At 56.3% G+C, this 26,767-nt stretch overlaps 1 protein-coding gene across 4 annotated transcripts in view; it reads right to left on the minus strand.

The window, feature by feature from the left end:
• The window catches only part of MYT1L (myelin transcription factor 1 like), a 141,584-nt gene extending 115,208 nt beyond the window's left edge, over window positions 1-26,376 (minus strand). For all 4 annotated transcript variants that reach the window (XM_055327330.1, XM_055327331.1, XM_055327333.1 and 1 more), the window contains exons 1-3: window positions 26,322-26,376; window positions 26,106-26,139; window positions 25,823-25,885 (exon numbers count right to left, since the gene is read on the minus strand). In XM_055327330.1, coding sequence (XP_055183305.1) covers window positions 25,823-25,885; window positions 26,106-26,139; window positions 26,322-26,376 — 152 coding nt within the window. The remainder of the gene's footprint in view (window positions 1-25,822; window positions 25,886-26,105; window positions 26,140-26,321) is intronic.
• Window positions 26,377-26,767: the final 391 nt, after the last annotated feature.

A 26,767-nucleotide genomic window follows, 5' to 3' on the forward strand; every position in this document is an offset into this window, starting at 1 on the left:
GTGTCGGGCTTGGGACGCTGCGTTCCTGGAGCTGCGCCTTGTCAGGTCTTCCCTTTGCTGTTTCCCCCCAGAGCTTTGTCCCCTTACTGTGAGGCTCCTTTGACGTTACCTTCAAGCCTTCTCTTGAGTTTTTATTTCTTGCTATTTTCCGTTTTTCTAAATTTCTTTGAAGTCCTCATTGTTTTCTAAGTAACCGTTCTCCTATTTCTTTGAGACTATTACGTTTTGGGGGGAGGGTTTCCTTCTTTTTGCATAGTCCTGCTTTCTCCACGCTGTGCTCTGCAGCTGTTTGGAGGCCCTTCCCCGCGCCCCATCTCTGAGTGCCCCCCCCCCGCCCCGCACACAGGGCCGGGCCGCGGTGACCGTGGGCCTCAGGCACGGCCTGATCCAGCTGCTCCACTCAGCCAGCTCGTCCAGCAGTAAGCGCTGGTATCCGCCTGGAATCTGGGATCTGGGCATTCAGGGCCCGGATGCCCACCCAGCCCTCCCGTCTGCCCTCCACCTCCAGGGCCCAGCGAGAACCCTGAGCTTCATTCTCTCCAGAGAACAAGTCACCCTGGGGGACAGAGGTTGGCTCATCGGGCCCGGGGTCCGCCCCGACGCACATGTGGAGCCACTTTCCCGGCTGCCAGATCCACCATCGGAGGCACCGGGTGCCACCAATTCTCGAGCTCCCGGGGCTCTAGAGCTCAGGTCTCTCTGGGGCCGCCCATGATGCGACTTGGTTGAGCCGCACGGTACTCGATGCTCGACTCCGCTGCGTCCAAAATTCCCCTGCTGCCCCTCCTCCCCCTTTATCCTTCCCCGTGTCCCTTTGCCTTTGGGAGCCAGACCCTCGGCCACCACTTTGGTGAGTTCCTCAAGGCAGCACGAGCTGCTAAGTGGGTTCAACTCCTCCTGGAGCGTGGACCCGGTCTACGTCACCTTAAGGAATCTGAAAAATGCGGCTCCCTCCATCCTGCGCGTAGGATCTCAGAGCCCGGGCATCCCCCGCAGCCCAGCCGGCTCCGGGCCTCCTCCAGGCCCCACGCCCTCCCACGCCCTCCTCTCCGCCAGCCGACCCGCGGCAGGTTCCGTCGCAAGTTCCACCTTCTCTAGAACGTCACTCCCGACCGGCCCGGAATCAGGATCCTCTCCCCGTACGAACTCCGCACCGTTGCTCAGCCCAACGCGGTGAACCACCTCACCCTGTTCTTGACTTCCGCTCACGCGTTTCTCTTCTCATCTCGATTCGACTTGAGGATTCTCATCTCAATTCCTTGGCTTAGGGACTGCGCCTCCGAGCCGATGGTCCGAAGCCCTCCCCGCGCGGGGCGGCCGACTGGGCCGTCGCTACCTCTGTGCTCGCGATCCGTATCCTTGACACACCTGCCGCGCGCCCTCCAGGCTTTAGACTCGGTCCTACCAGCGCCTTCAACGGGTCGCGTGCTGTCTCCTCTCCCCGCACAAAGCAACACTTACCATCCTTGCCAGGATGTTGAGAACGTCAGGATAAAATTATCCCGGGAACCAAGCTACCTCTTGGCCGTAAGATCGAAAAATGAAACTGCTATATATAAAAAACACAGAGACTCTTTCTATTTTAGTGAGAAGTCTGAAGTGGTTAAGAAGGTTCCCCGAGGAGGCCGGTCCATCACGAGCCCGTGTCCCGCCTGCCAGGAGACGCCGGTGACTATGACAACCCCCTCGGAGCAGCGACGGCTGGGGGAGGTAGGAGCCTTAGGAATCACTGAATCTGTCTTTTCACCCAGAAAACGAAGACACTGGTGCCAGAGAGATTCAGCGGCGTGCGCGGGCTCGGCACACCGGTCAGCATCAGGCCAGACGTCCCGTCTGCTAAGCAAGCGCCTCTTGCGTCAGGCACAGGGCAGGTGGAGGCGAACGGCAGCCAGAGAGCACCTGTGCCGGGAGCCCGTCCACGCCCTGCCACCCTGCATGCCCGCCCGGCCGCCCGCGCCTCCGTCCACCTTAGCCAGAGGACCGGGCGCCGCCAGAGAGCCGCGGAAGCCAACGCCCCCCCGGCCACGCGCTGACGACCTTGTCTTTCTGAACATTAACGCGTTGGCACCAGCGCTCTCGGTCTGCGGGGCACTGGGCTACGTTTCGCACCAGCGACAGCGACCACCTGGGCCGCGCTCAGTCCGGATGGAGAAATGTGGTGCCCGAGGCAGCGACCGTGACACCACGGCCGGCCAGTGGCGCCCAGCGGACACCACCACAGGTACTCGGTGCCGTGCTCGCACTCAGCGCCCCGGCCCTGCTTCCCGCTGGAGCGACGCCGGCACAGCTTCCCGGACGTGTGGTGACGAGGACGGGCAGCCAGGGCCGAGAAGCGGGACATGTGTTTGTGCCGGGGCCGGACATACACGAAAATACGAAAAACACAAAGCTCCTAGCTCTGGGGAACGAACAAGGGGTAGTGGAAGGGGAGGTGGGCGGGCGGACGGGGTGACGGGCTGACGGGCCCCGGGGGCGGGGGCGCTTAAATCGAACTGCAATAAGAATAAATAAATAAGTGAAAATAAAACATGTGAAAAAAATAAAACTGGGAAAAAAAAAACCAAACACGAAGCTACAGATTTCCCGCTCTTCCTCAAATACGTGCTGGGTTATTGTCCAGCAGGTGCTCGAGGACGCGGTACCTCGTCTGTGTACGGCTGGTGGGAAGTGACTCGACGGCGCCGTATTTAAAATTCCGGTGGTGAAAGGATGGAGATGTTTATCGGTTTAGGGTGGGGATGGAGCTGACGCGTTAGCACACCCGAAGCTCGTGCGGATGATGGATGCGCCACGTCGTACAGACACGCGCACACGCACACACTCACTCCAGGCAAAATATGCCTTGGGTGGAAATCGTGAAGCTTCTTAAATATGCATTTTCTAATAAGCCGCTGCAAGCGAAATACATAAGCTCCCGCTCCGCGTAGATTTTCAAAGCTGCTCCACGGCTTAATGGGCGTCAGGCTACAAATAATGAGCCTTAAAATCTGGTCATTATGAAGAGGATTAAAGACGTTTTCTTCGTACCGAAGCCCTGACTGTAATCTCTGTGGCGATGGTGAGCTCCACGCCGTGGTGCCCGAGTTACTTTGTGGAACCGTGACCTCAGGGCCGAATCCATCTGCCTCTGGGGCTTCCCTCCCCGTGTTCGGGGAATATCTCAGCTGGACGGGCTGTGTTTCCTCGTTGCTTACTTTCGACCGTCCGTCAGAGGCACGGGTCCTAAGGAAGCACACGGCAGGCTTCGTGGTGCCCACCGCCCTGCTCGCGCTTCCCTGCACATGCAGCCGTGGCCAGGGTGTGCGTCCCGGCCTCGGGGCTCGGGCCTTGGGCGTCCCCGGCACGGCCTGCTCCTGTCCCTACGCCCAGACGACGAGACGTGTCAGGCTCCGCTGGTGCTCAACGGGGGCCTGGCCTTCGCGCAGTCTGGTGGAGAGCCGCGGAGGTCGCCCTGTTTGTTTAGAACGAGGTGGAGTGGGATCTCGCAGGGAAGGGGCATTGGGGACCAATTGGGAGATCCTCTGCGCTCCTCCTAGCAGGATCTCTCCTGGATCTGGTGAGGCGCATCTCAGCCCCCCAGTCTCCGGCAGGACCCTCGGGGACGTGCACGTGCCCACTGTGGCCGTGGTGGTGGCTGTGGCCTCGTAGAATTCCCAGTCAGAAGGGACGTGGCACACGTCGTGGGGGGAGGGGGGCAGGCGGCTGGGTGAGAGGTCCCGGGGTGTGCGGGCGTGGGCACGTGTGACCAGCCCCGTCCCTCACCAGCCTCCTGGACGCAGGTCCTCAGCGCTCCCCCGCTGCTTGGCAGCTGCTCCAGGACTGTCACCCAGGGCGCACCTGGCACGCGGGAGGCCCTCGGTGCACTTCATCTACTTCGGTTTGTCTTAATGAGCACGTGGCCCTTTTGCAGCCGGAGATGGGCTGTTGGTGCAAAGGCTCTGACCCTCCCCACGGGTCCCCCACGCAGCGGCAACGTGGCGCCAAGGCTTCTTGGTGGCCGCCAGCACTCCGCCCGGGGAAAGGGGACAGGCTTCCGGAACCGTCTTCAAACAGCCAGCACACCCGCTGAGTCCACCGCGCTAGGCTAACATCTGAGATGTAGAGCTTCTGTCTTTTTTAACGAAATGCAGTGGCGCTTCTTTCCCACCACGCGGAAAACCTGCAGGGGGCCCCGGGGAAGAGGAGCCACGGTGCGCGGAACGACGCGGGCGCGGCCACGGGACTCGCCCCGTCAGGGGGGCTGCCACCAGGCACCCGCATCTGTCTCTGGATCTGTATACTCAGTACACGGGAATGTGTCCCTGTCGACTTTCCCCCAACTCCCCCCCAACCACGGGAGCAGAAAAAGGCCAATTGCGCCAACGCCAAGGGTCTCAGACATGCGCTCGGGAGTGACCGCGGCTGTGCTCCGGGGAGCTCTTGGCGCGCCGTAGGCCCGTGTGGGGGGCGCTCCAGAACTCAGGGTCTCGGGGGTCTGGTCCGCAGAAGGACGGTGCGAATCAGACCCTCGGCGCCCTCAGAGGCGTCGTCTGCCATACGGACGGACCACAGGCCCGTGTCTCGTGCCCCTGGCAGCACCAAGGGGCGGCATCAGGGACTTCCTGTCCCTGGCGAGACGTCCACGGGGTGGGGGCGGGCGGGGGAGGCTCGGCGGACCTGCCCCCTGCTCAGGCCCCCTCGTGCTGGGATCCTACTATGTTTCCTGGAACGGATCCCAGTGCAACGGGGTTCCTCGCGGGTTCTACTGAAATAACAGCCTCAGAAATTGAAAAAGAAATGGGGGAGGGCCAGGGTGCCTAGCACGGGCCTGCGTGCGGAAGGCTAATTCCTCGGCGTTTGGGAGATGGCAGGTCAGGAGAGTCATTTCATCTCGCTGCCAGGAAAACCAACAACCAGAACCCCAATCAAGGAGGCTGGATCCCATCGGCCGCTCAGAGCAGCTGCTTCAACATCCTGTGCACGTGGGCTTCCCGGGGCCACACGCAGACGACGTGGCCGGGACCAGCCGCAGCCCATGTCCCGCCCCCCCGGGTCAAGGCCAGGCCATGTGGAGGCTCGCTCTGGACGGAGAGGACGGGGCCGGCGCCCGCGGTCCTGGCTGCCCGGCGCATGGTCTGGAGCAGGGCGGTCACCGTGCAGACGGGCGCCCAGACTCCCCGAGGACGGGCCCCCTGCGCTCCGGCTCAGACCCCAGGACCACGCGCAGACGGGCCCCCAGCGTAATTCTGTTTCTCCTAAGACGACCCTGCTACAAAAATGACTTCTCACTGCAGGGCTGAGAACAACGAGGACTTTACTGTTCCTCGTCGTCCGGTGGCAACAACGTGATAAGGAAACGCAAGCCGCCAACAGATAAGCAGGTGCGCCGTGTGCCGTGCGGGCTGGCGGGAATCCTCTGGCTGGTCCCACGCGGGTCTGCGCGGTGATACCCGGCAGGGCGACCTGGGGCAGGGGCCGGGGCAGCCAGCAGGGAGGGCAGCGGCTGCGCATGGGGGAGCCAGAACCCTGCCAGCGACCCGCTCGCTTCCTTCTCCTGGAGGGTGCCCGAGGGCCACGGAAACCATTCAGTGTTAGAAACGGGAAAGAGGGCCCCAAGCGGAGGCTGTGACCTCCCGTATCTAACCGTAGGTCAGAGCTGTTGAGCTTGCAGGGGCAGCCGGGCCAGTGACGGGCTGCGGGGCACCAGGTCTGCTCCCGCGGCCGGGGGCTGCACCGGCCCGAGGCCGTCGTGGCATCTCCGCTTCTGCTCACGCAGGAGGGACGCTCGTAAGCATCTCGCCGTCCTGGGCCGCGTCCGGGTTCTGTGTGCACCGCGGAGCGGAAGAGCTAGGAGGCCGTCGGGTGACGTCGAACCGGAGGCACAGACCGCAGCAGGACGCGGGGTGAGGGGGCCGAGGGCCGGCGCTAGGATTCCCATCCTGGGGCCTGAGCAAGGCCTGCGACCTCCCTGAGCCCCCACGTCCGCGGTCACGGGAGCGCCAGAGGACCTTCTAGGGTGGAGGAGGGCGACACGACTGGAGGGCGACACGGAGGGCGACACGGCTGCAGGCACGTCCAGAGTCACCCGGTTCCACGGGCAGTTTGAGATGCCGGGTGAGGCACAGACTCACGCCCTGGCCTGGCGCCTCGTCCGCATCCCGAGCTGCTCCTGGGCCACGCATCTGAGAGCCGCTGGGTGCGGCCTCACCCTCACCGGCTGCCCCCCTGCACCCGGGCCCGGCCCCGGGGGCTGCCGCCACCCCGACGGCGAGCTTGCTGTCCTGTCCGTCCCGGCTCCCTGCCCACCTGCCCCACTGCCCCCCTTGCAGGCGACCCCCACCCGCGCGGCCCTCTCCGCGGCCCCTGCTTCTCCTGTGGTCCGAGTCTGCACTCGGGCGCTGGAAGGACCCGGCATCCCGGCGGCCAGGGACCAGTCGGTCACCACGGGCGCCTCAGCACTTAGCACACGGCCGTCTGCTTGCAGGGGATCCACAGCCCCCAGCTGGCTGAGGAATGCACCAGAGGCTTCCCAGGTGCCAGGCCTGTCCCGTGTCTCACCCGAGGCCCTGCATCCCTCCGTGGCCGGCAGGAGGCTCCCCTTGCAGGACACAGCCCAGGGCCGTGGCCTCGTTCCTCCTCTGCCCTCCCGTCCATCAGCCTCGCTCCTCGACGGCACTTGGGATGTCGTGTCACACGTGTTTCTGCAGAGAGGCTGCTGGTCCCTTGGTGTTCCTGACACACGGTGCCGAGCCAACAAGTACCAGGACGGCGGCCCAGGAGCCTCCTCCAGGGAGAAGGGCAGCCTCTCACCGTGGATGGGAAACTGAGGCAGAACCCCGTCTGTTCACGGAGTGTTCTGTTTCCCAATCATTTCCCCATTCTGAGCCCTTCCGCTTGGTAGGCAGCCTTGCCGTCGGGCGGGTGTTTCGTGAGGGCCCCCGTGAGCCAGCGCCGTAGGGGCGGCACAGGAGGCGGACAGGGCGAGGCTGCGTCCACTTTGAGGCGCGGAGGGCAGGCCTTGCGGGCCGGAGCTGCAGGAGCGGACGGGAGCTCGTGAGCAAGTGCCTCCGGAGGACGGTGCACGCGAAACGCCGTGTGTCCCAGGCAGAGACGGCCCCGCTCTTCCGAGGGACGGTGACCTCAGCCGCGGGCGATGCAGGGTGGCACAGCCGGGAGTCTGCTGTCCATCGTGTCTCACACCTCCTGGAGGTGCAACGAAGTGTTCTGGGTCCTTCCGGTAGTTGGAACCACACTGGGACCGAAAAACAAACAAACAAAAAAAAAACAAAAACATCTCTCCCAACTTGCATTTTCCAATGCAATGTCAGATCTGGAAATCTGTGTCCAAGGCGTCATTAGAGTGAGGTCCACGTGCGCTGACAAGTGACATGCCGGGCTTCGGAGGACGTGGCCACCCGGGGCCTTGTCGGGCGCACAGCAGACGCCGCGGGCACAGCCAGGCCGTGCGCACCGGGTCCCCGTGGGCACCCGCGCTCCGCCTCCAGCCCTGCGCTCCTGCACATCGCCGCGCGCGAGCATCTCTGAGGACCCACCTCACCTCGCGGCACAGGTAGCTCAGGATGGACGTCTTCTCGCCCCGAGCACCCGTCCGCAGGCAGCGGTGCGCCCGCGAGCACTCGGTTAGCTGCGCACCTTCCGGGCGGGCCGCAGGGCCGCGCGCTCGTCCACCTGCCTCTCCACGGCGCCCACAAGCCCTGTGACCGCGGAAACGAGTAACTGGCGGGGTCTCCTCGCGGCCTGCGGATCCGCCCTCCATCCGCTCGCTCCTGCGGGGTCCTCGCTCCCGGGGTGGCGTTCGCTGCCTCGGTCTCGCCCGGGCGTCTCGGGCTGTCGCCAAGGGCAGCCGCCGCAGCAGGGCTCACGGAACCGCCACCTGCCGTCTCCCCCGTCGTTGCTGGGCTGGGTTCTCGGGGCCACGGAGCCGCGGGAGGCATCCCATGAGCCTGCAAAGGTCCTGAGGCAGAGGGCGGCCGGGCGGGCGGGGCGTGGAGTCTAAGCCTATTGCCCCCTGGAATTCTGATCATTTTAAAACCTAAAGAAGACAGTTTTAGATGATGTTCAAAGCCAGAACTCTAGCATTGGAAAAAGGCAAGCTATGAAGATGTTCTCAGAACACTCTCCATTATTTCTTGTTTTCAGGGACAAAAAAAAAGATATAATTTTTATAATTTAAGAAACAGAATTAACTAGTTCCATTCTGTTTTGTGACACATTTTTAAGCAATATAAAGGTTTAAAAAAACAGCCGGTGTTAAGGAGTCTGTGTTGATGATAAGTCTCAGGGCGTCAGGGATGGGGACTGAGCTGCGGGGTCCCCGGGGTCCTGGGGCCACAGCCTGCGAGGCCCACTCAGCCCTCAGCTCCCCGGGAGCAGGTGCTGTGCCACGTGAAAGGCTCAGTGAGGCTGGGCGCAGGTGCCCAAGCAGGTCCCCATGCTCAGGGGTCCGAGGCCGTGGAGGCGGCCGGGCTGGGGCATGCAGGGTCGCCCTGAGACGGCTGTCGTGTGCGGAACGCTGCCAGCTTACGGCCTCTCCCAGTAACCATGATGGGAACGACGTGGGAGCTCATGTGCCGTCGACTTCTGGGAGAATGAAGTAACCGGCCTGTTGGACCTGGGATCCCTGTCTATGCAGACTCGGGGGGCATCCCTGGGAGCTCTGTCTATGCAGACATGGGGGGGCATCCTGGGGAGCCCTGTCTGTGCAGAGGTTGGGGCATCCCAAGGAGCCCTGCCTATGCAGACGCAGGGGGCATCCCAAGGAGCCCTGTCTATGCAGACACAGGGGGGCGTCCCAGGGAGCATAGACACAGGGGGGCGTCCCAGTGAGCTCTGTCTATGCAGACATGGGGGCATCCCTGGGAGCCCTGTCTGTGCAGAGGTGGGGGTGTCCCAAGGAGCCGTGTCTGTGCAGAGGTGGGGGGCATCCCAAGGAGCCCTGTCTGTGCAGAGGTGGGGGAGTCCCAAGGAGCCGTGTCTATGCAGACGTGGGGGGCATCCCAAGGAGCCCTGTCTATGCAGACACGGGGGGGCGTCCCCGGGAGCCCTGTCTATGCAGACACAGGGGGGCATCCCTGGGAGCCCTGTCTATGCAGACATGGGGGGGCGTCCCAAGGAGCTCTGTCTATGCAGACACGGGGGGGCGTCCCCGGGAGCCCTGTCTATGCAGACACAGGGGGGCATCCCTGGGAGCCCTGTCTATGCAGACATGGGGGGGCGTCCCAAGGAGCTCTGTCTATGCAGACACAGGGGGGCGTCCCAAGGAGCCCTGTCTATGCAGACACAGGGGGCATCCCAAGGAGCCCTGTCTATGCAGACACAGGGGGGCGTCCCAGGGAGCATAGACACAGGGGGGCGTCCCAGTGAGCTCTGTCTATGCAGACATGGGGGCATCCCTGGGAGCCCTGTCTGTGCAGAGGTGGGGGGCATCCCAAGGATCTCTGTCTATGCAGACACAGGGGGGCGTCCCCAGGAGCCCTGTCTATGCAGAGGTGGGGGGCATCCCAAGGAGCCCTGTCTATGCAGACACGGGGGGGCGTCCCCGGGAGCCCTGTCTATGCAGACACAGGGGGGCGTCCCTGGGAGCCCTGTCTATGCAGACACAGGGGGGCGTCCCAAGGAGCCCTGTCTATGCAGACACAGGGGGGCGTCCCAAGGAGCCCTGTCTATGCAGACACAGGGGGGCGTCCCAGGGAGCATAGACACAGAGGGACGTCCCAGTGAGCTCTGTCTATGCAGACATGGGGGCATCCCTGGGAGCCCTGTCTGTGCAGAGGTGGGGGTGTCCCAAGGAGCCGTGTCTATGCAGACGTGGGGGGCATCCCAAGGAGCCCTGTCTATGCAGACACGGGGGGGCGTCCCAAGGAGCCCTGTCTATGCAGACACGGGGGGGCGTCCCAAGGAGCCCTGTCTATGCAGACACGGGGGGGCGTCCCAAGGAGCCCTGTCTATGCAGACACAGGGGGGCGTCCCAAGGAGCCCTGTCTATGCAGACATGGGGGGGCGTCCCAAGGAGCTCTGTCTATGCAGACACAGGGGGGCGTCCCAAGGAGCCCTGTCTATGCAGACACAGGGGGCATCCCAAGGAGCCCTGTCTATGCAGACACAGGGGGGCGTCCCAGGGAGCCCTGTCTATGCAGACACAGGGGGGCATCCCTGGGAGCCCTGTCTATGCAGACATGGGGGGGCGTCCCAAGGAGCTCTGTCTATGCAGACACAGGGGGGCGTCCCAAGGAGCCCTGTCTATGCAGACACAGGGGGCATCCCAAGGAGCCCTGTCTATGCAGACACAGGGGGGCGTCCCAGGGAGCATAGACACAGGGGGGCGTCCCAGTGAGCTCTGTCTATGCAGACATGGGGGCATCCCTGGGAGCCCTGTCTGTGCAGAGGTGGGGGGCATCCCAAGGATCTCTGTCTATGCAGACACAGGGGGGCGTCCCCAGGAGCCCTGTCTATGCAGAGGTGGGGGGCATCCCAAGGAGCCCTGTCTATGCAGACACGGGGGGGCGTCCCCGGGAGCCCTGTCTATGCAGACACAGGGGGGCGTCCCTGGGAGCCCTGTCTATGCAGACACAGGGGGGCGTCCCAAGGAGCCCTGTCTATGCAGACACAGGGGGGCGTCCCAAGGAGCCCTGTCTATGCAGACACAGGGGGGCGTCCCAGGGAGCATAGACACAGAGGGACGTCCCAGTGAGCTCTGTCTATGCAGACATGGGGGCATCCCTGGGAGCCCTGTCTGTGCAGAGGTGGGGGTGTCCCAAGGAGCCGTGTCTATGCAGACGTGGGGGGCATCCCAAGGAGCCCTGTCTATGCAGACACGGGGGGGCGTCCCAAGGAGCCCTGTCTATGCAGACACGGGGGGGCGTCCCAAGGAGCCCTGTCTATGCAGACACGGGGGGGCGTCCCAAGGAGCCCTGTCTATGCAGACACAGGGGGGCGTCCCAAGGAGCCCTGTCTATGCAGACACGGGGGGCGTCCCCGGGAGCCCTGTCCGTGCAGACGCGAGGGGGGGGGGGTCCCAAAGCTGGTAGCAAGCGGCAGGAGGGAGGAGCAGCCCAGGATCCGCCTCACGTGCAGATGATCAGCTCTTAAGATTTTGACGGGTTAGGTTTGACCAGAATTTACCCGAATGCGGGGAGTAACAGGGTCGCTGTGAACGGGGTTGCCTGGCAGCTCGGAGGGCTCGGCGGGTAGATCCCTGGCACGACGACTCATGGAGACACGGGCAGCGGGCGGCCCAGGCCTATGCCCGGCTCGTCCCCTCCCCGTGGGAAGACGCTGGGAGGACGACCCAGGAGGCTTGCCTGGCCGTCTCGTCTCGAGCCATCCAGCCGCTGACAGAGGACTCTGTTCTCCTGAAGTTAAGTCATGAAGGAGCGCGAGGGGTCAAGGTGCAAGGGGCGCGCACCTGGGTCTCTTTACCGATTCGAAATTAAAGCGAAGCAGCACCGATGCAGGCCTGGAGCTCCCAGCCGCTGGGGGGAACACCGGGGTGAGCGGGGCGCCGTGCTGTTGTGCTGTTTCCCGGGGGGCAGACAAGGACGTGGAGGCCGGGCTGCAGGGAACCCAGGCTGCCGGCAGGTGTGCCCGGGGACTTGCGATGAGGTGGAGGGAGCGCAAGGTGACTTTGCACTCTCCTGTGTGCTCTGTCCCTGCACAGACACCCTTGTGCTTGCGGCCCTGCCGCCTGGCCGCTTGGCTCCTCGCCTGCTCCCCATGCTTGCAATCCAAGGCTGGGCAGGTGGCGGGCTGCAGCGGGGGGGGGGGAGGGGGGGCTCATCCAAATGCTGAGGAAGACCATTGTCTGGGGAGAGCAAGGCGAGGCCTGCATTGCTAACCATGCCATCTTCCAGAATTTTATGGAATAGGCATTGTTGAAAATTTTAATTTAATTTTATTTTTTTAAAGATTTTATCTGTTCAAGAGAGACACAGAGAGAGGCAGAGACACAGGCAGAGGGAGAAGCAGGCTCCATGCAGGGAGCCCAACGTGGGACTTGATCCTGGGACCCTGGGTCACGCCCTGGGTGGAAGGCAGGCACTAAACTGCTGAGCCACCCGGGCATACTGAAAATTTAAATTTTAAATGAAAATGCAGAACATTGATCCTTTTACAGGTGATAAAATTATTTTAAGATTTGTGTGGAATCAGAAAAGACCCCGAATAGCCAGGGGAATTTTAAAAAAGAAAACCATATCTGGGGGCATCACAATGCCAGATTTCAGGTTGTACTACAAAGCTGTGGTCATCAAGACAGTGTGGTCCTGTCACAAAAGCAGACACAGAGATCAATGGAACAGAATAGAGAACCCAGAGGTGGACCCTGAACTTTATGGTCAACTAATATTCGATAAAGGAGGAAAGACGATCCACTGGAAGAAAGACAGTCTCTTCAATAAATGGTGCTGGGAAAACTGGACATCCACGTGCAGAAGAATGAAACTAGACCACTCTCTTGCACCAGACACAAAGATAAACTCAAAATGGATGAAAGATCTAAATGTGAGACAAGATTCCATCAAAATCCTAGAGGAGAACACAGGCAACTCCCTTTTTGAACTCGGCCACAGTAACTTCTTGCAAGATACATCCATGAAGGCAAAAGAAACAAAAGCAAAAATGAACTATTGGGACTTCATCAAGATAAGAAGCTTCTGCACAGCAAAGGAAACAGTCAACAAAACTCAAAGACAACCTACAGAATGGGAGAAGGTATTTGCAAATGACGTATCAGATAAAGGGTCATTTCCAAGATCTATAAAGAACTTATTAAACTCAACCCCAAAGAAACAAACAATCCAATCATGAAATGGGCAAAAGACATGAAGAGAAATCTCACAGAGGAAGACATAGACATGGCCAACATGCACATGAGAAAATGCTCCGCATCACTTGCCATCAGGGAAATACAAATCAAAACCACAATGAGATCCCACCTCACACCAGTGAGAATGGGGAACATTAACAAGGCAGGAAACCACAGATGTTGGAGAGGATGCGGAGAAAAGGGAACCCTCTTGCACTGTTGGTGGGAATGTGAACTGGTGCAGCCACTCTGGAAAACTGTGTGGAGGTTCCTCAAAGAGTTAAAAATAGACCTGCCCTATGACCCAGCAATTGCACTGTTAGGGATTTACCCCAAAGATTCAGATGCAATGAAACGCCGGGGCACCTGCACCCCGATGTTTCTAGCAGCCATGTCCACAATAGCCAAACTGTGGAAGGAGCCTCGGTGCCCATCGAAAGATGAATGGATAAAGAAGATGTGGTTTATGTATACAATGGAATATTCCTCAGCCATTAGAAACGACAAATACCCACCATGTGCTTCGATGTGGATGGAACTGGAGGGTATTATGCTGAGTGAAATGAGTCAATCGGAGAAGGACAAACATTATATGTTCTCATTCATTTGGGGAATATAAGAATAGTGAAAGGGAATATAAGGGAAGGGAGAGGAAATGTGTGGGAAATATCAGAAAGGGAGACAGAACATAAAGACTCCTAACTCTGGGAAACGAACTAGGGGTGGTGGAGGGGGAGGAGGGCGGGGGGTGGGGGTGAATGGGTGACGGGCACGTAGGGGGACACTTGACGGGATGAGCACTGGGTGTTATTCTGTATGTTGGTAAATTGAACACCAATAAAAATTAATTTATTAAATAATAATAATAATAATAAAACCCCTATGCTAACCATAAAAAAATAGCAAAAACTTTGTTTCACTGTAGATGAGGGGAAATGTGTTTTTTTAATTGTTCAGGAATTAGGAACTTAAAATATATTATTTTATACTATTCTAGGAAAAAAAAATTCTTTCTCCAACAAGAAGGAAGCATTTTAGAAATAATCACATCCCCTAGTATCCGCGAGGGGATGACAAGGGCGTCCTTCTATTTGGTGGGAGCGTCCGCAGATTCCTGTTGCTGGAAAGAAACTTAAAGTCCCCTTTTCCTGGCCGTCAACTCTATGTGTCTTGTGATGACAACGCACAGCAGAGAAGGAACCGGAGTCGTAAGAAGCCACGTGCAAAGATACTTATCACACATTATTTATAACACAGAAAAGTCTCAAAAAACTAATTCCCAGCATTTAGAGTAGAGCTGCATCCGTTACGAGACGACCACCGGCCGGAAGGCAGCCGCGAACATCAAAATAAAAATCTTTAATGACCTCGTTTGAAAAGGCTCATGTAGCGATGCTAAGTAAAAATAAAAAAAGGAAATACAAATGTAAACCCTGAGACTGATTTGGAAAAATAAGCAAAGTGCATGAAAATCAAGGAGGTAACCCAGCAGGCGAGGTTGCCGACGTCCTGGGCAGGTGCGCCCCGGAGCCCCCGGCGCAGTCAGGGGGCCGCCCTGCGCGCCCCGGGCCCGTGTGTCACCGTTTCCTTCTTCGTCCCAGTGTAAGAAAATGAGCTTTCCCACCGTCCCTGTAAGTCGGGGTTTCCGGGGCCCCCTGGTGGGTTCAAGCCCAGGAGGGTCGGTCCAGAGCCTTTGATAAGCGAACCCCTCTTATCTTTCAAAGATTGCTGAGCCCCCCACTCCCGCCCCGTGTCGGCTGTCCTGGCCCTCGGCTGCCACGTGCCTGTGTCGCCCGCCCCCGACCACGTGGATGGACCTGGGCAGCGCCACCCGCCACCTGCCACGGATCCTGGGCCGGCGGATGCTGGGGACGCCCACCCCCATCCTCCTCCCCTCTGCCTGCACCGCACCCCCTTCTTTTCATTTATTAGAAGTCAGTCTGGGTTAATTTAACAAGTGTCCCCGTCCCCGTCCCCGACGCAAACCACGCTCGCCTCGGGGAACATTCGCTTCATAAGTGGCTCGGAGTGTGGGCAGCCCTCGAAGAACCGGGGTGGGGGGGTGTGGGGCTTTCTGTGCGGCCGAGGAGGGGCTGGAGCCCCGGCGGGGGGCCTCTGTCCCTGTGTGGAGGGCAGCCCGGGGTGAGGACTCTGTTCGGGTGTGGACAGCAGCCCAGGTGGACTGGCCTCGGAGGCAGATTCCCCAGGGGCCCAGGATTTGGACCATAAGGTGCTTCACATGGTCCTGCTGGTCATGTCGGGTCACCTTTAGGGAGGACGAGGCCCATAGAGCAGCTCCCAGAGGCAAGGAGAAGCCACGACAGCAGCGCCCCTGACAACTGCTGGCCCCTCAGGGCAACCGCCTGACCACCACCCTGTGTCCCACCGTGGTCACATGAACTCGAGTGAGCCACGTCTGCACCCACCCTGGCGGTCAGGCCCCTCCCCGTGCCCCCCCTGCATCTGCACCCTCCCCTTGGCCCCCTCCCTCTGCACCTGCCCCTTGGCCCCCTCCCCGTGCCCCCCCGCCTTCATCTGCACCCACCCCTCGGCCCCCTCCTTGTGCCCCCCCGCCTGTATCTGCACCCACCCCTTGGCCCCCTCCCTGTGCCCCCACCTGCATCTGCACCCTCCCCTCGGCCCCCTCCCTGTGCCCCCACCTGCATCTGCACCCTCCCCTCGGCCCCCTCCCTGTGCCCCCACCAGGAGCAGGTGAAGCCAGCAGACGAGGGGAGGGGCCTGTGCCGACATGCATCCCCACCAGGACGGAATCTCTGTTCCTAGGTCCCGTGCCAAGTAGCTGCTGTCTACGCGCCGGGCCGGGCGTGCGTGTGAGCAGGGCCTGGAAGCATCCATCACACGGGGCGAAGCTCGGCCCACCGCTGAGACCTCGGCTCCAGGACTGCCATCTGGTCGACCTTCCCCAGATGGCGGCCTCTGCCCGCCTGTCCTCCCAGCTCAGCTGCTTTTGGGAGGGGGAGGTGTAGCCGGCACCGCCGCAGCCCCCTCGCCTCCACCCTGTCCTGCCCACCTGCTCTCGGGGAGCTCGGGGACGCCGCTCCCACGCCACCACAGGCCTGGCTGAGGGGCTCACGAAGCCGTCGGAGCGCATCCCTGAATCATTATGCATTATTTACGAATGGAATCTCTTCCAAGATGCTCACTTCCCCCGCTCTCTCTCCCTGGAGTTTTGGAAATGCATCCACTTGTCTGTGAAGCGTGTCTCTGGCGGTGTCGAATATAGCAGGAGACGGTATTCACAGCCTGCAGAGAGGCTACGGCATTACAGGGAGTGGATCTTTGAAAATCTGTTGAATTCCACAAGTGCGGTGCCGCGCCTTCCGCTCTCGGGAAGGGAAGGTACATTCACCTCGAGGATCCCTGCCGAGGCCCCGGGCGCGCGGACGCAGCGGGCCCAGGCGGACCTCTCTGGGTGAGGGACACGAGCCCGGCCTCAGGCCCCACGCGGTCTCCAGGTCCACGGTCCTCCCAGCCCTCCCGCCTGGACCTGTGCTACCCCGTGCTCCCGGCCACGTGCTCCTCCCAGGCCCTGCCCCGGGTGGCCCAGCCCCGGGTGGCCCAGCCCCCGGGTGGCTCGCGGACGGTGCCCTGGGCCCCAGCAGGTGCACAAGGCAGGGCCTGGCCAGGGGCTCCGGGCAGCCCAGAGCCTCGGGACCCCACCCGTGTGCCTGGCAGGAGGCCCGGCAATGGCTCCGGGGGGTCCCAATCTGGCACGGGGCCGAGCCTGGGGGGCAGCCTGCTGTGCCCTGACCCCATCCCAGCCAGGCCCCAGAGCCTTCAGCATGTCCTGGACGGTCAGGCCGTGCTCCTCAGCGGGACAGAGCAAATGGAGGCTGCTGTCCTCGCCTAGAATCATGGTCCTCGGCCCCAGGAGGGCCCCGGCTGGGACGCTGGGGGTGGCTGGGGGACAGCTCGCTTCCTTCTGCTCCTGGGAAGGGCTGGACACACATCACGGTCACAGGGCTGAGGCCCGTGGCGAGGAGTCTGCCCACGTCTGGGCGGCCGGGACTAGAAGCTCCTGGGCCGCCCTCCACGGGGGAGCGGAGACCAGAACGGGTCCGCTACGGGAGCTTCTGGCTCTTGTGGTCTTTGGAGCCAGGATTTTCTTATTGTTCCGAGCCTGTCCGGTTTGGCTTTCGGATCCACACACGTTCTTGCTAGACGCTGCCCCAGAAGAAATCCCCGCCTGCCCATTACCCGCAAACTCCGTCTTTTGCATCCACACACCTGTTCCTGGAGGCAGAGGTTCTCAGACTCAGGGCGCGTGAGGATCCCCCGGGGAGAGCTGCCTCCCCCCGAGCGTCCAGTTCAGCAGGTCTGGGCCAAGGCCCAGGCATTTGCCTTTCTAGAAAGCTCCCAGGCGACACTGATGATCCAGGTCACAGAACCCCTGCCTCGGGAGGACCCAGCCTCCGGCCCCAGGGATGCGCTTGACCATCGCGAGGACAGTCCCGTTTGCTGGGAGGGCTCAGGGACCACCGGGGACCCAGGAGGGGCACGAGAGGGGCATTAGTTTCTAGAAATGACCCCTCCAGCCTCTTCTGACCCGCGATGCAGAAGAACACGGGAGCCGAGCGCTCTGCAGCAGCCCCCGCGTCAGGCTCTTGGTTTCCAGTTGACGTGAGACGGTCAATTCTGCCTTTTTAAGCCCTTTGGAGGTGGATTTTCATTCACTGTAGCTGCGGCTTTCTTAGTCACGCACAAACTTTTCAGGCGAAAGCACTAAAATCCCGTTGAATCAGGGCAACGTGATAGCCAAGGGAGCGTGTCCCTCCTCCATCTCCTACTAATTCGGGCAGGAAGAGTATGCTGGAGTTTGGGGTCTCGATCTGATTCTGGGGTCTGATGTCTGACGCACCGTTTTCTCGTCAGGACAAGCAGAGAAGCGGGAGAAGCACGTGCTTCCCGAGTCAGCCCTCGCAAGGGTCCTCGACGTGCGGCCGTGGGCGGCAAGAGCACGAATGTCCTGGAACACGGATCCCGATGCTGCTCACCACGGGGTCCCTCCAAAGTCAGTGGGTGTGATCCCGCCTGCGGGTGCTCGCAGCTCCTCCTGGAACCCTCGCCTGAGCGCCCTGCAACCTGGCGAGCCCCCACCCCCTGCCACCACCCTCGCCCCCCGACTGGGGGGACACGCACCCCTGCAGCACAGGGAGCTCGGCGTCGGCCCCTCCTGTCCCGGGAGGAAGAGTCGCCACCTGCAGGTGTGCCCTGGTGGTGCCCCAGCGGCTCAGCTCCTCCGACCTCCTTCCGCGCCGCCCCGCGTCCCCTCTCGAGAGCGGTGGCCTTGCCTTCGCCATAATCCCAGCGCGGGCGGTGGTGGTCAGAACTGAACTGGGGGTGTTTCGGTGGGTAGCGCCAGCTTCTGACGGATATTCTGTTGATGTTGCAAAGCCACGTTTATGTATTTTAATCGTGAGCCAAGAAATGGGACCAAGATTATAACGGCTAAATCTGGACCTGACCAATACGGATGGCGAATGTTACGGAGACGCCGTGGGTGTGCCCGTGGCTCAGCCTTACTGACACTCCCTGAAAACGCCCACCTTCCTTCTCTTTGACTGTGGAACGATCTGAAACATATTTGGTTTTGTCAACATCGGAAATACGCCCTGAAATGCATGACATGTTTTGTTTTTGCAGCCTTAAACCCACGGGGTCCATCACACCGTGCTCTAGAGGATGTGATGACCCAGGCCAAGGCCAGGGACCCGTCCATCTGGGCAGACAAGCAGCAGGCGAATTGCTTTTCCTATATAATGGCCAAGGAGCTTTTTTTTTTCTTTCTTTTTTCCAAATAAAGGATGTGTTGTGACAATAAAGGTTACCACCTCACAGTCTGAGTTTTGTGTATTTGCACACGTACGACTAATAATCAGCTGCAAACGACGAGTCTGGGAACCCACTTGCTCTGATTCTCCATCATACACATAAGTCCCTAGACCTCAGAATTTTTGCTCCATGTGCAACTGTGCAAGCCATCAAATTGATGTTAAAATATATATGACCTAACTTCTGATTTATAATGCCAGCGACAAATAGTAAAAAGGAGAGGCATGCCATAAAGTTCACGGATGGGGTGATGGCATGCACAATGCTGCCTCGTAAAGAACAAGGGGGGAGTTATTTATTCTTGTGGGTTCATGAAGTGAGACACAGATAGACTGGCTGGGTGGCTTCGTGCACAGAATTTTTCATAAACACCCCACAGGGCACCCTGTTGTACAGCGGCCATACATTAATTAGAGCATCCAGCAAACACCGCACTGTGTTCCATGCACCCAAGTGAATCCTCATTTTTCACATGCAGGGCCTTACTAATTAAAATCAGCTTTGCAATTAAATGTGGAAAATTGTGTTAAACTTTCAAGCGTAGTGAGGGAAAAAAAGGCAATTATTTTAGGGTATTTTATTTTAGTGCAAATGAAATTTCTATCAGTATAAAACCGGTAAAAGGGAGGCATTAGGGATCCCTGTTTCTCTCTCTGCCTTCCTCCCTGTTTCTTCTTCTCCCCCTCCCCCCCCTTTTTTTTTTGGATTATAGATGCTCCTCTTGGTTGCACGTTGCAATGCTCCACTATCTCTCGCCAGTACCTGGCTCTGTTCCAAGGCTTTTAGTGAGTGCTCTCTGTCAAGGCATGAATAATACAGCCCCGAGGCTGTCGGCAGAATCCAAATGAGGCAGGCATACATCAGGAAGCAAGCCCTCGACTTCAGCTCCAGAACAAGCGCCCGTGAAGACAGGCAATTATTCACCCCCGGCTGCCGCCATGACAATCACACTGGTGGTGCAAAGGTATAGGAAGTGGGGAGAAGTCTGAATAAGGAATGTGCACATCAAGCCAGAGAGAATCCAATAATTTTCTAATAAAAAAAAAAGAAGAGCTACCGCTTGCAGCTTTTAATTTTAAAGTTTCAAGATCAATTGATTTGACTCTGAATTTTCTAAATTGGGAAGGATTTAAATAGAATACTCGGGCGCTTGTCGAGCGGGCAAGACTCCGAAGCTAAATTTCAGGTCAAATTTTCCATCGGAACCCTGTGCTCCACAAACATGTAATTTTAAAAATTGAAGTGAAGGGTAAATATAAATGAAATCCATTAAATTTCAGAAATAAATCGGGAGGGGTGACAAAACAGGTACGTGAAGAACGCAGCCGTGGTAGGGGCTTCCTTCATCTCTCTCTCTCTCTCTCTCTCTCTCTCTCTCTCTCTCTCTCTCTCATCAGAGGCTTATACAAAAATCACTATTCAGGAAGAAGTAAGCAAATCCAATGATTTCAAATGTTCCAGTAAGTGTATAACTATTACAAAAAAAGGCTGCAATTCAAATTCCTTTAACCTGTTTGGTATTCATCTGAACTAGATATCAGAAAATTTTTATTATTCCTATTTCTAACTGATAGTTACGAAATAAAAACTTTTACGACTTTAATAACAGTAAATTAGCCACTAGATTGATGGTAAATTTAGTTCATAGAGATGCACCCGTTTCTACACATTGTTTTCCTTTGTCTTTAACACAACCACGCTTTGACTTTTGGCATTTTGCTCCCATCTTCACACCGGTTCATGCAACACTCGGGATTAGTAACCACCTGTCTTTATCGGGTAGTTAAACCACTACAGTGATTGCAGATGAAGAGGGAGACGTGGGCTTCTTGCTGCCGTGTGTCCACCCTTCCTGGATCTCTCCGTGCTTGGGTGGGGGATGTCGCCGGAAAATGCTGAGTCCTCCCGTCCTAACCTGTGGTGCTCCCCGCAGCTCAGGGCTCTGACACCGCCGTGTCGCTCACACCACACCGCAGGCCTCCACCTGGCCTGGACCCTTCCCTGCCAACAAAGCTGCAGGCCAGCAACTTCCTGAATTCCAATGTGTGGTTTCCAGGTATTTTATTTTCTCCTCCATTATTCTTCCTCTCCGTAGAAACAGCTGTGGGCAAGTGGAGACCACTTGTTTTCCACCCACGGGTGTCTTCAATGCTTACAGGTCACAGTGCTTGCGCTCAGGGGGGGAGGTGGTGGGGACGAGAGCAGAGGGAGCTCAGGAAGCTCCCGTCCCTCAACCCGGGCGTCTAAGACTTCGGAAAACCCACGTAGGACGACCAAGGGTGAGGTTCCCAACTGCAAAGCGGCCTGTACTTGGGCCCACGTTCGAGGTACACGAATGTCTCTAGCTACCTGTACGTGTGGCTTAGAGAAGTCGCACGTGCCCAGGGGAGCAGGACACCCTGGGCCGTGTGTAGGCTGTGACTGTGGGTCCAAAGGAGGAGCTCAGATTTACCGCATACAGAGGAGACTGGGTTAGTACTTTGGTTCCTTACAGGAGAATTATTTCTGGCAAAGTCTGTGGTGCTTTTGTCATACTTATAAGCCAATAACATAAAACCTCACGTGGGAAAACCAGACGTCAGATGCATGTGTCTAGATCCCAATGAGGTTTCCGAAGATCGATTAGCCGCATGAGAGGTCTGGTCCTTCCAGGGCACAGAATGGTGACTGAGCCTGGATCCCAGTGGGTCAGTATATGGAATGCAAATGTACTTATGTTTGGTGCTGAGGAACCGATGGAACCCTCGTATCAGATAATGGAAGCCCGTCGGTCATTTTTCTCATTGTTCCTTGGGTGCCAGAAGACTCAGAACAAAACGTAGTGCTATATCCAGACCCCTGGTAGATCCTGGATTTCTGGTAAGATTATGTTTCTATTTCCCTTATGTTTTCCCTGAATTTACTCTTTGATTCAACTTCTAATTGTGCATTTGTACGTGTGATTATCAGCTACCTCAAGTTGTTTGCAAGTTGTGAACACAAACACCCATGAACGGATGATCTTTTGTGGAAGCATATGATTTTTGAACTAAGGTGGATCATCCAATAAAATAAGTATTATAATGTTGGCTCTACCCCCAACATTTTTTACCAGTATCTTTAGTTGCAAATTCCTTTTTAAAAATCATTGTTCCCTTTCACAGATAATATCCAGAGGTCAGATTCCCCTCTAAGCTCTATTCCCAATTTTTAAAAAACCCACAGCCCTACCTCTACTGAACTGAGACAATATCCTTAACGAAGCTGTCAAGCTCAGCGGCTACCATGGGAAGCCCGTGCAGCACCGAGGCAGCGTGGCCGGTCACTGTGGTCAGAACAGCGTGTGCCCCCCACAGCCGCAATCCAGAACAGGGATTGTGCTCGGTTTTGACTTCCTCATGCTCTCATGCTAAAAATAAAGATGAACTGGTAGGCATCGTTTTATCACTTGGTATCAAATGTCCTAAATATTTTTTAAAAAATTTACATTCTAGATTCCCCCCACCTGTGTCACGTTACATTTTGTATGTCCAAAGAAATAGATCTGTCCACATACTAAAACACCTTTTTACTTGGCTATGAACTGACATGATATATGAATGAAATGAGATTATATCCCTAAGAGGAATGCATTCACTGAAAATTTTATTGCTAAAAGACCAAAAGGATGTGTAATTTCATCAAAACCAAGGCTCGGGCTGCCACTCTTGTCATATCGGAAGAGCATGGGTCTCAACAGGGACAGAACAGCAGAGGTCAACATCACACTTGTTGTGGGGTGCGTGCAGGTATTTATGTGCATAAGTAGCTGTCAGAGGGGAGAAACTTTGGTAGCAGGAAATCTTTTCAAGCCAGGAATAATTGAAATCTTACAGATTTGAAATAGCACCAGTCATAAGATGTTAATGTATGCATGAGTCTTATCTACTACAAGAAGCACCTTTTCAGTTTAAGAAATTCAAATATCATTCCTTAGTTTAGAATTACTGGTAATATATAATCATCAGGGAAATGCAAATCAAAAACCACAATGAGATGAGATAACACCTCACACCTGTCAGAACGGCTAGGATCAAAAACAAGAAACAACAGGTGTTGGCGGGGATGTGGAGAAAGGGGAACCCTCCGCACTGTTGGTGGGAATGCAAACTGGTGCAGCCACTCTGGAAAACAGTGTGGAGGTTCCTCAAAGAGTTAGAAAATAGAGCTAGACTATGATCCAGTAATCGTACTGTTGGTATTTACCCCAAATACAAAAACACTAATTCAAAGGGATACACGTACTCCTATGTTTATGGCAGCATTATATGATAGCCCGGCTACGGAAGCAGCCCAAGTGTCCATTGACTGATGAATGGATAGAGAAGAATAGAATATTATCCAGCCACAAAAAGAAGAAAATCCTACCATCTGCAACAACGTAGGTGGACCTAGAAGGTATTCTGCTAAGTAAAATAAGTCCGACAAAGGCAAGTATCATATGCGGAACAACAACAACAAAAAGCCAAGGAAACAAACGAAAAACCCAGCAACTGATCCCTAAAGATAGAGAACAAACTGACGGTTGCCAGAGGGGAAAGGGGGTAGGGGGAGGGTCACAGTGGGGAAGGGCAGTGGGAGGTCCAGGCTCCAGGGAGAGAGTGAAGAAGTCACAGCATAGGGGAAACCATAGACGGTAGTTTAACAGGCGGCGGCTACACTTGTGATGAGCACAGCACACCTAGAGGTGTCAAATCATCGTCTTGTACCCCTGAAACTGACCTGACATAGTGCATCAACTATGGAAAGTTACTGATAATATATGGGGACACAGACATCAAAAATAAAACCCAGAAAGCTTCACGTGATACCTCACTGACGTTCCTCTTGAGAACTGGCACATCGGCCACATACATTTTGGGTGCTTATTGGCTTTACGTAACAAGCCCACAGTATCTCATTCTAAAATGGAGGGAACCGGGCAGCCCGGGTGGCTCAGAGGTTAGCGCCGCCTTCGGCCCAGGGCGTGATCCTGGAGACCCTGGATCGAGTCCCGCATCGGGCTCCCTGCATGGAGCCTGCTTCTCCCTCTGCCTGTGTCTCTGCCTCTCTCTCTCTCTATCTCTCATGAATAAATAAAATATTAAAAAATAAATAAAACGGAGGGAACCAAAGTCCGTAAATGTTAAATAATTTGTCCAACCCCCCTCAGCTGGCTTGCGGCGCAGGGGAAGCTAGAACCCATGTTCTGTACTGGAAGACTGTTCTTCATCCACTGCCAACACACGAACTTTTCTACTAGTAATTACACAGAATGTGATGCATGGCAAAAAATTACCACGTTATTTTAAATTCAATTAAAACATTTGTTTAAAGACACTTGTCGAAAAATTGTCCAAATTGGCTTTTTCTGTGAATCTTCTCTAAAACGTCCCCTCCTTTCTTCGTGTAAGATTTGGGGTGTTCTGGGCTCACACCACCTCGGAGGTAAATGAAGCCTGGCCATCAAGCCATCCCCAGGCTAAGCCCCAGTCCTACTGTTTACACAGGGAGATGTCTCGGGGACACGCGCTCCCACAGCCTGACACAATGAAGCCTGGGTAAGAATGTGCTTCGAGTGATTCTTTGTTGGAAACTTCGTGCTTTTTCCTGAGAAACTGTGATTATGAGATTATGTCTCGCTGACGTCTCATCCAAACTTTTTAGCCAAATGGAATCACTTCTTTTCGTAACAGCGTGATAGATTTTAAGTTCTGACCAATCAAAAGATGATTAAGGGGAAACGTTGACTTCATTTTTGGTTTGCTAACTTGTTTTTCATTGAAAATGTAAGCAACAGCAAAAAGAAAATTTAAAAAAAAATGTAAGCAACAAGGTTTTAAAAACTTTTAAATGAAGAACTTACATATGTGTGTGTATATATATATTAATATAAAATAACACAAATACTTTAATTATTTAAATTACATGTTCAGTGATTTACTACAGTATACAACAGCAACAATGATATGATAAATTCAATTCAGTCTTTTAAAACACAAAATTCCCTTTAAAAATGACCCATCATTCCTTGGTATATAACAGAAGTCTGATAACCATTTCATCATGGATGCTCATTAAAACTTCCCTGTCTCCTTAAATGCTAGCATGGGGATTTGGGGAGTAATTTGTAATTTTTCCCTTGATTTTACTGAAGGACAATCAAAATAATTGCTTGATTTCACCCATAAATTAATGTTCAGCTGAAAAGGAAATAAAATGTAAGGCAGTGAAGGAAGGTCACCCCGAGGTGCAGCAGGCACACCTGCTTGAGCATCTGAGCTTTCATTATGTGGGCTCGGTTCTTGATGGCTTGTTAGGATGAATGACCTTAGTCCTAGCAGCCTAATTTGTGAAAAAAATTAGCTAAAAATGTATTATAGAGCCTGTAAACATCTCTAACTCCTCATAACCAATATCTTCCACTGAAAGGTACAGCTGCATTAATATCACAGGGAAGAAATTCCTTATGGGAAAAAGTCAATCTAAGATCGATCTCTTTATGACTCTCAGCCTGAGGTGTGCATGATGTAATCCGGCCATGATGCATTTTTAGCAATAATGCCCTAGCCACCTGATCTCGTAGATGTTCTCCACACTCACCTCTGCTACGGACCTCCACCCCGTAGTTACAGGAATGATATCATCATTGAAACCCCAAAGCCTCATTAGTGAGCTCCGTCCTGGATTTATTCTCCTGCCAGAACCTCCCCTTGCAGCTGCCCAGGTGCCAGCTTGGGCTTCCTTTCCCGGGACAAATGGTTAAACTAGGGAAGGTGAACTCCTGCAGGAAGATCGGGAAGGTCACGCTCTCATTTCCCATGCGTGACCCCCCCCCCCGCCCCGGCGGCGACCACAATGAGCAAATGGGCGAGGACAAACAGGCCATCTCAGTGAAGCAGAGGGGGCTCCTCAGCACGCTGCTGTGTGTATGTGGGAAAATGATTTTACGGCTGGTCTTAATTTGTGTTGTCGTATGTGTTATCCTAAGTTCTGCCCACACTTGGAGACCCTGCACATGAAACCAAAGGCTGAGTTCACATCGGAGAGGGGAGGAACAGACGACGCTCCCTCTTTCCCAAGAACACCCCCCAACCCTTGTCATCCTCTGCTCTGGGACCCTAGACAAGCCACCGTATGCAATACATTGTAAGAAAAGGTGGTCATTACCTTCTGTGTCTTGCATATTTGCCACTGACGTGACCGCTGCCATCACAGCCAGGCGTGGGACAGCTGCAACGGGAAAGAGCTCATTACACGGGGGCCACACTGCAGGCGGGTGAGGCCTACGGCTTTGGGAATCGGGTACACGGATGGAGAGAAGGCAAAATCTAGAAGGAGGGGAACAAGTAGGGGCAAGCAGCCGGTGAACCCGAGAGCGCGTCCGGCCCGTGAAAAGGCACAGATTTCCTAAATCGCTAACTGGGATACATTTTGCCTGCAGAGCACTAACCTGAAGAGCTCTTGTATGGCTGGTTCCACGGGAACTGTGGAGAGACAGGAAACAGATAGAGGTTTATCATCTATCACACACCCCCTGTCCCACAGAAAGCAATCGAAAGGCTGGTGTCAGACCCGGGGTCCGCGTGAACGGTGCACACGGCTCCGTGGGACGAAGGGGGCCCTGAGCGGGGCTTCCGGGGGCTTGGGGACGTGTGGATGGACATACCTCGCACCCCTTTGGACCGTGTACGATGACGCTTCTCCTCGGCGTCCACCTCCATCTGTGGATAGATGAGCAGGAGGTCAGTGCGTGGCTCCCGCCCGCGAGGGCCAGCGCTGCATGCCGCCGAGCACCGGCATCTTCGTGGCTACGGGGCAGCCCTCTATGGCAGGCGCGCGGGCAATCTAACCGAGCCGCCTAAAACAACCAAAGCAGACCTTGACCTTGCCGGGAACACTTCATCGGGGGGCCCCACCCTCGTAATGCAAAGACTTTGGTGAAGCTTCGGGTGCAGACCGTTTACCCTTTTCAAAGACCGATCAGGAGACGCCTGGGTTAATTCCGAGCTGCGCTTTGTACCAAGAACATAAGAGACGGACGTGAAGTCGGCAAGAAGGTGCATACGCGTCGCCTGGAACCGAAAGTCTAATGCGATCACGGCACCGAGAGAA

Source organism: Nyctereutes procyonoides, unplaced genomic scaffold, assembly GCF_905146905.1.
Source record: "Nyctereutes procyonoides isolate TBG_1078 unplaced genomic scaffold, NYPRO_anot_genome, whole genome shotgun sequence".
In the NCBI taxonomy this organism is placed as follows: domain Eukaryota; kingdom Metazoa; phylum Chordata; class Mammalia; order Carnivora; family Canidae; genus Nyctereutes; species Nyctereutes procyonoides.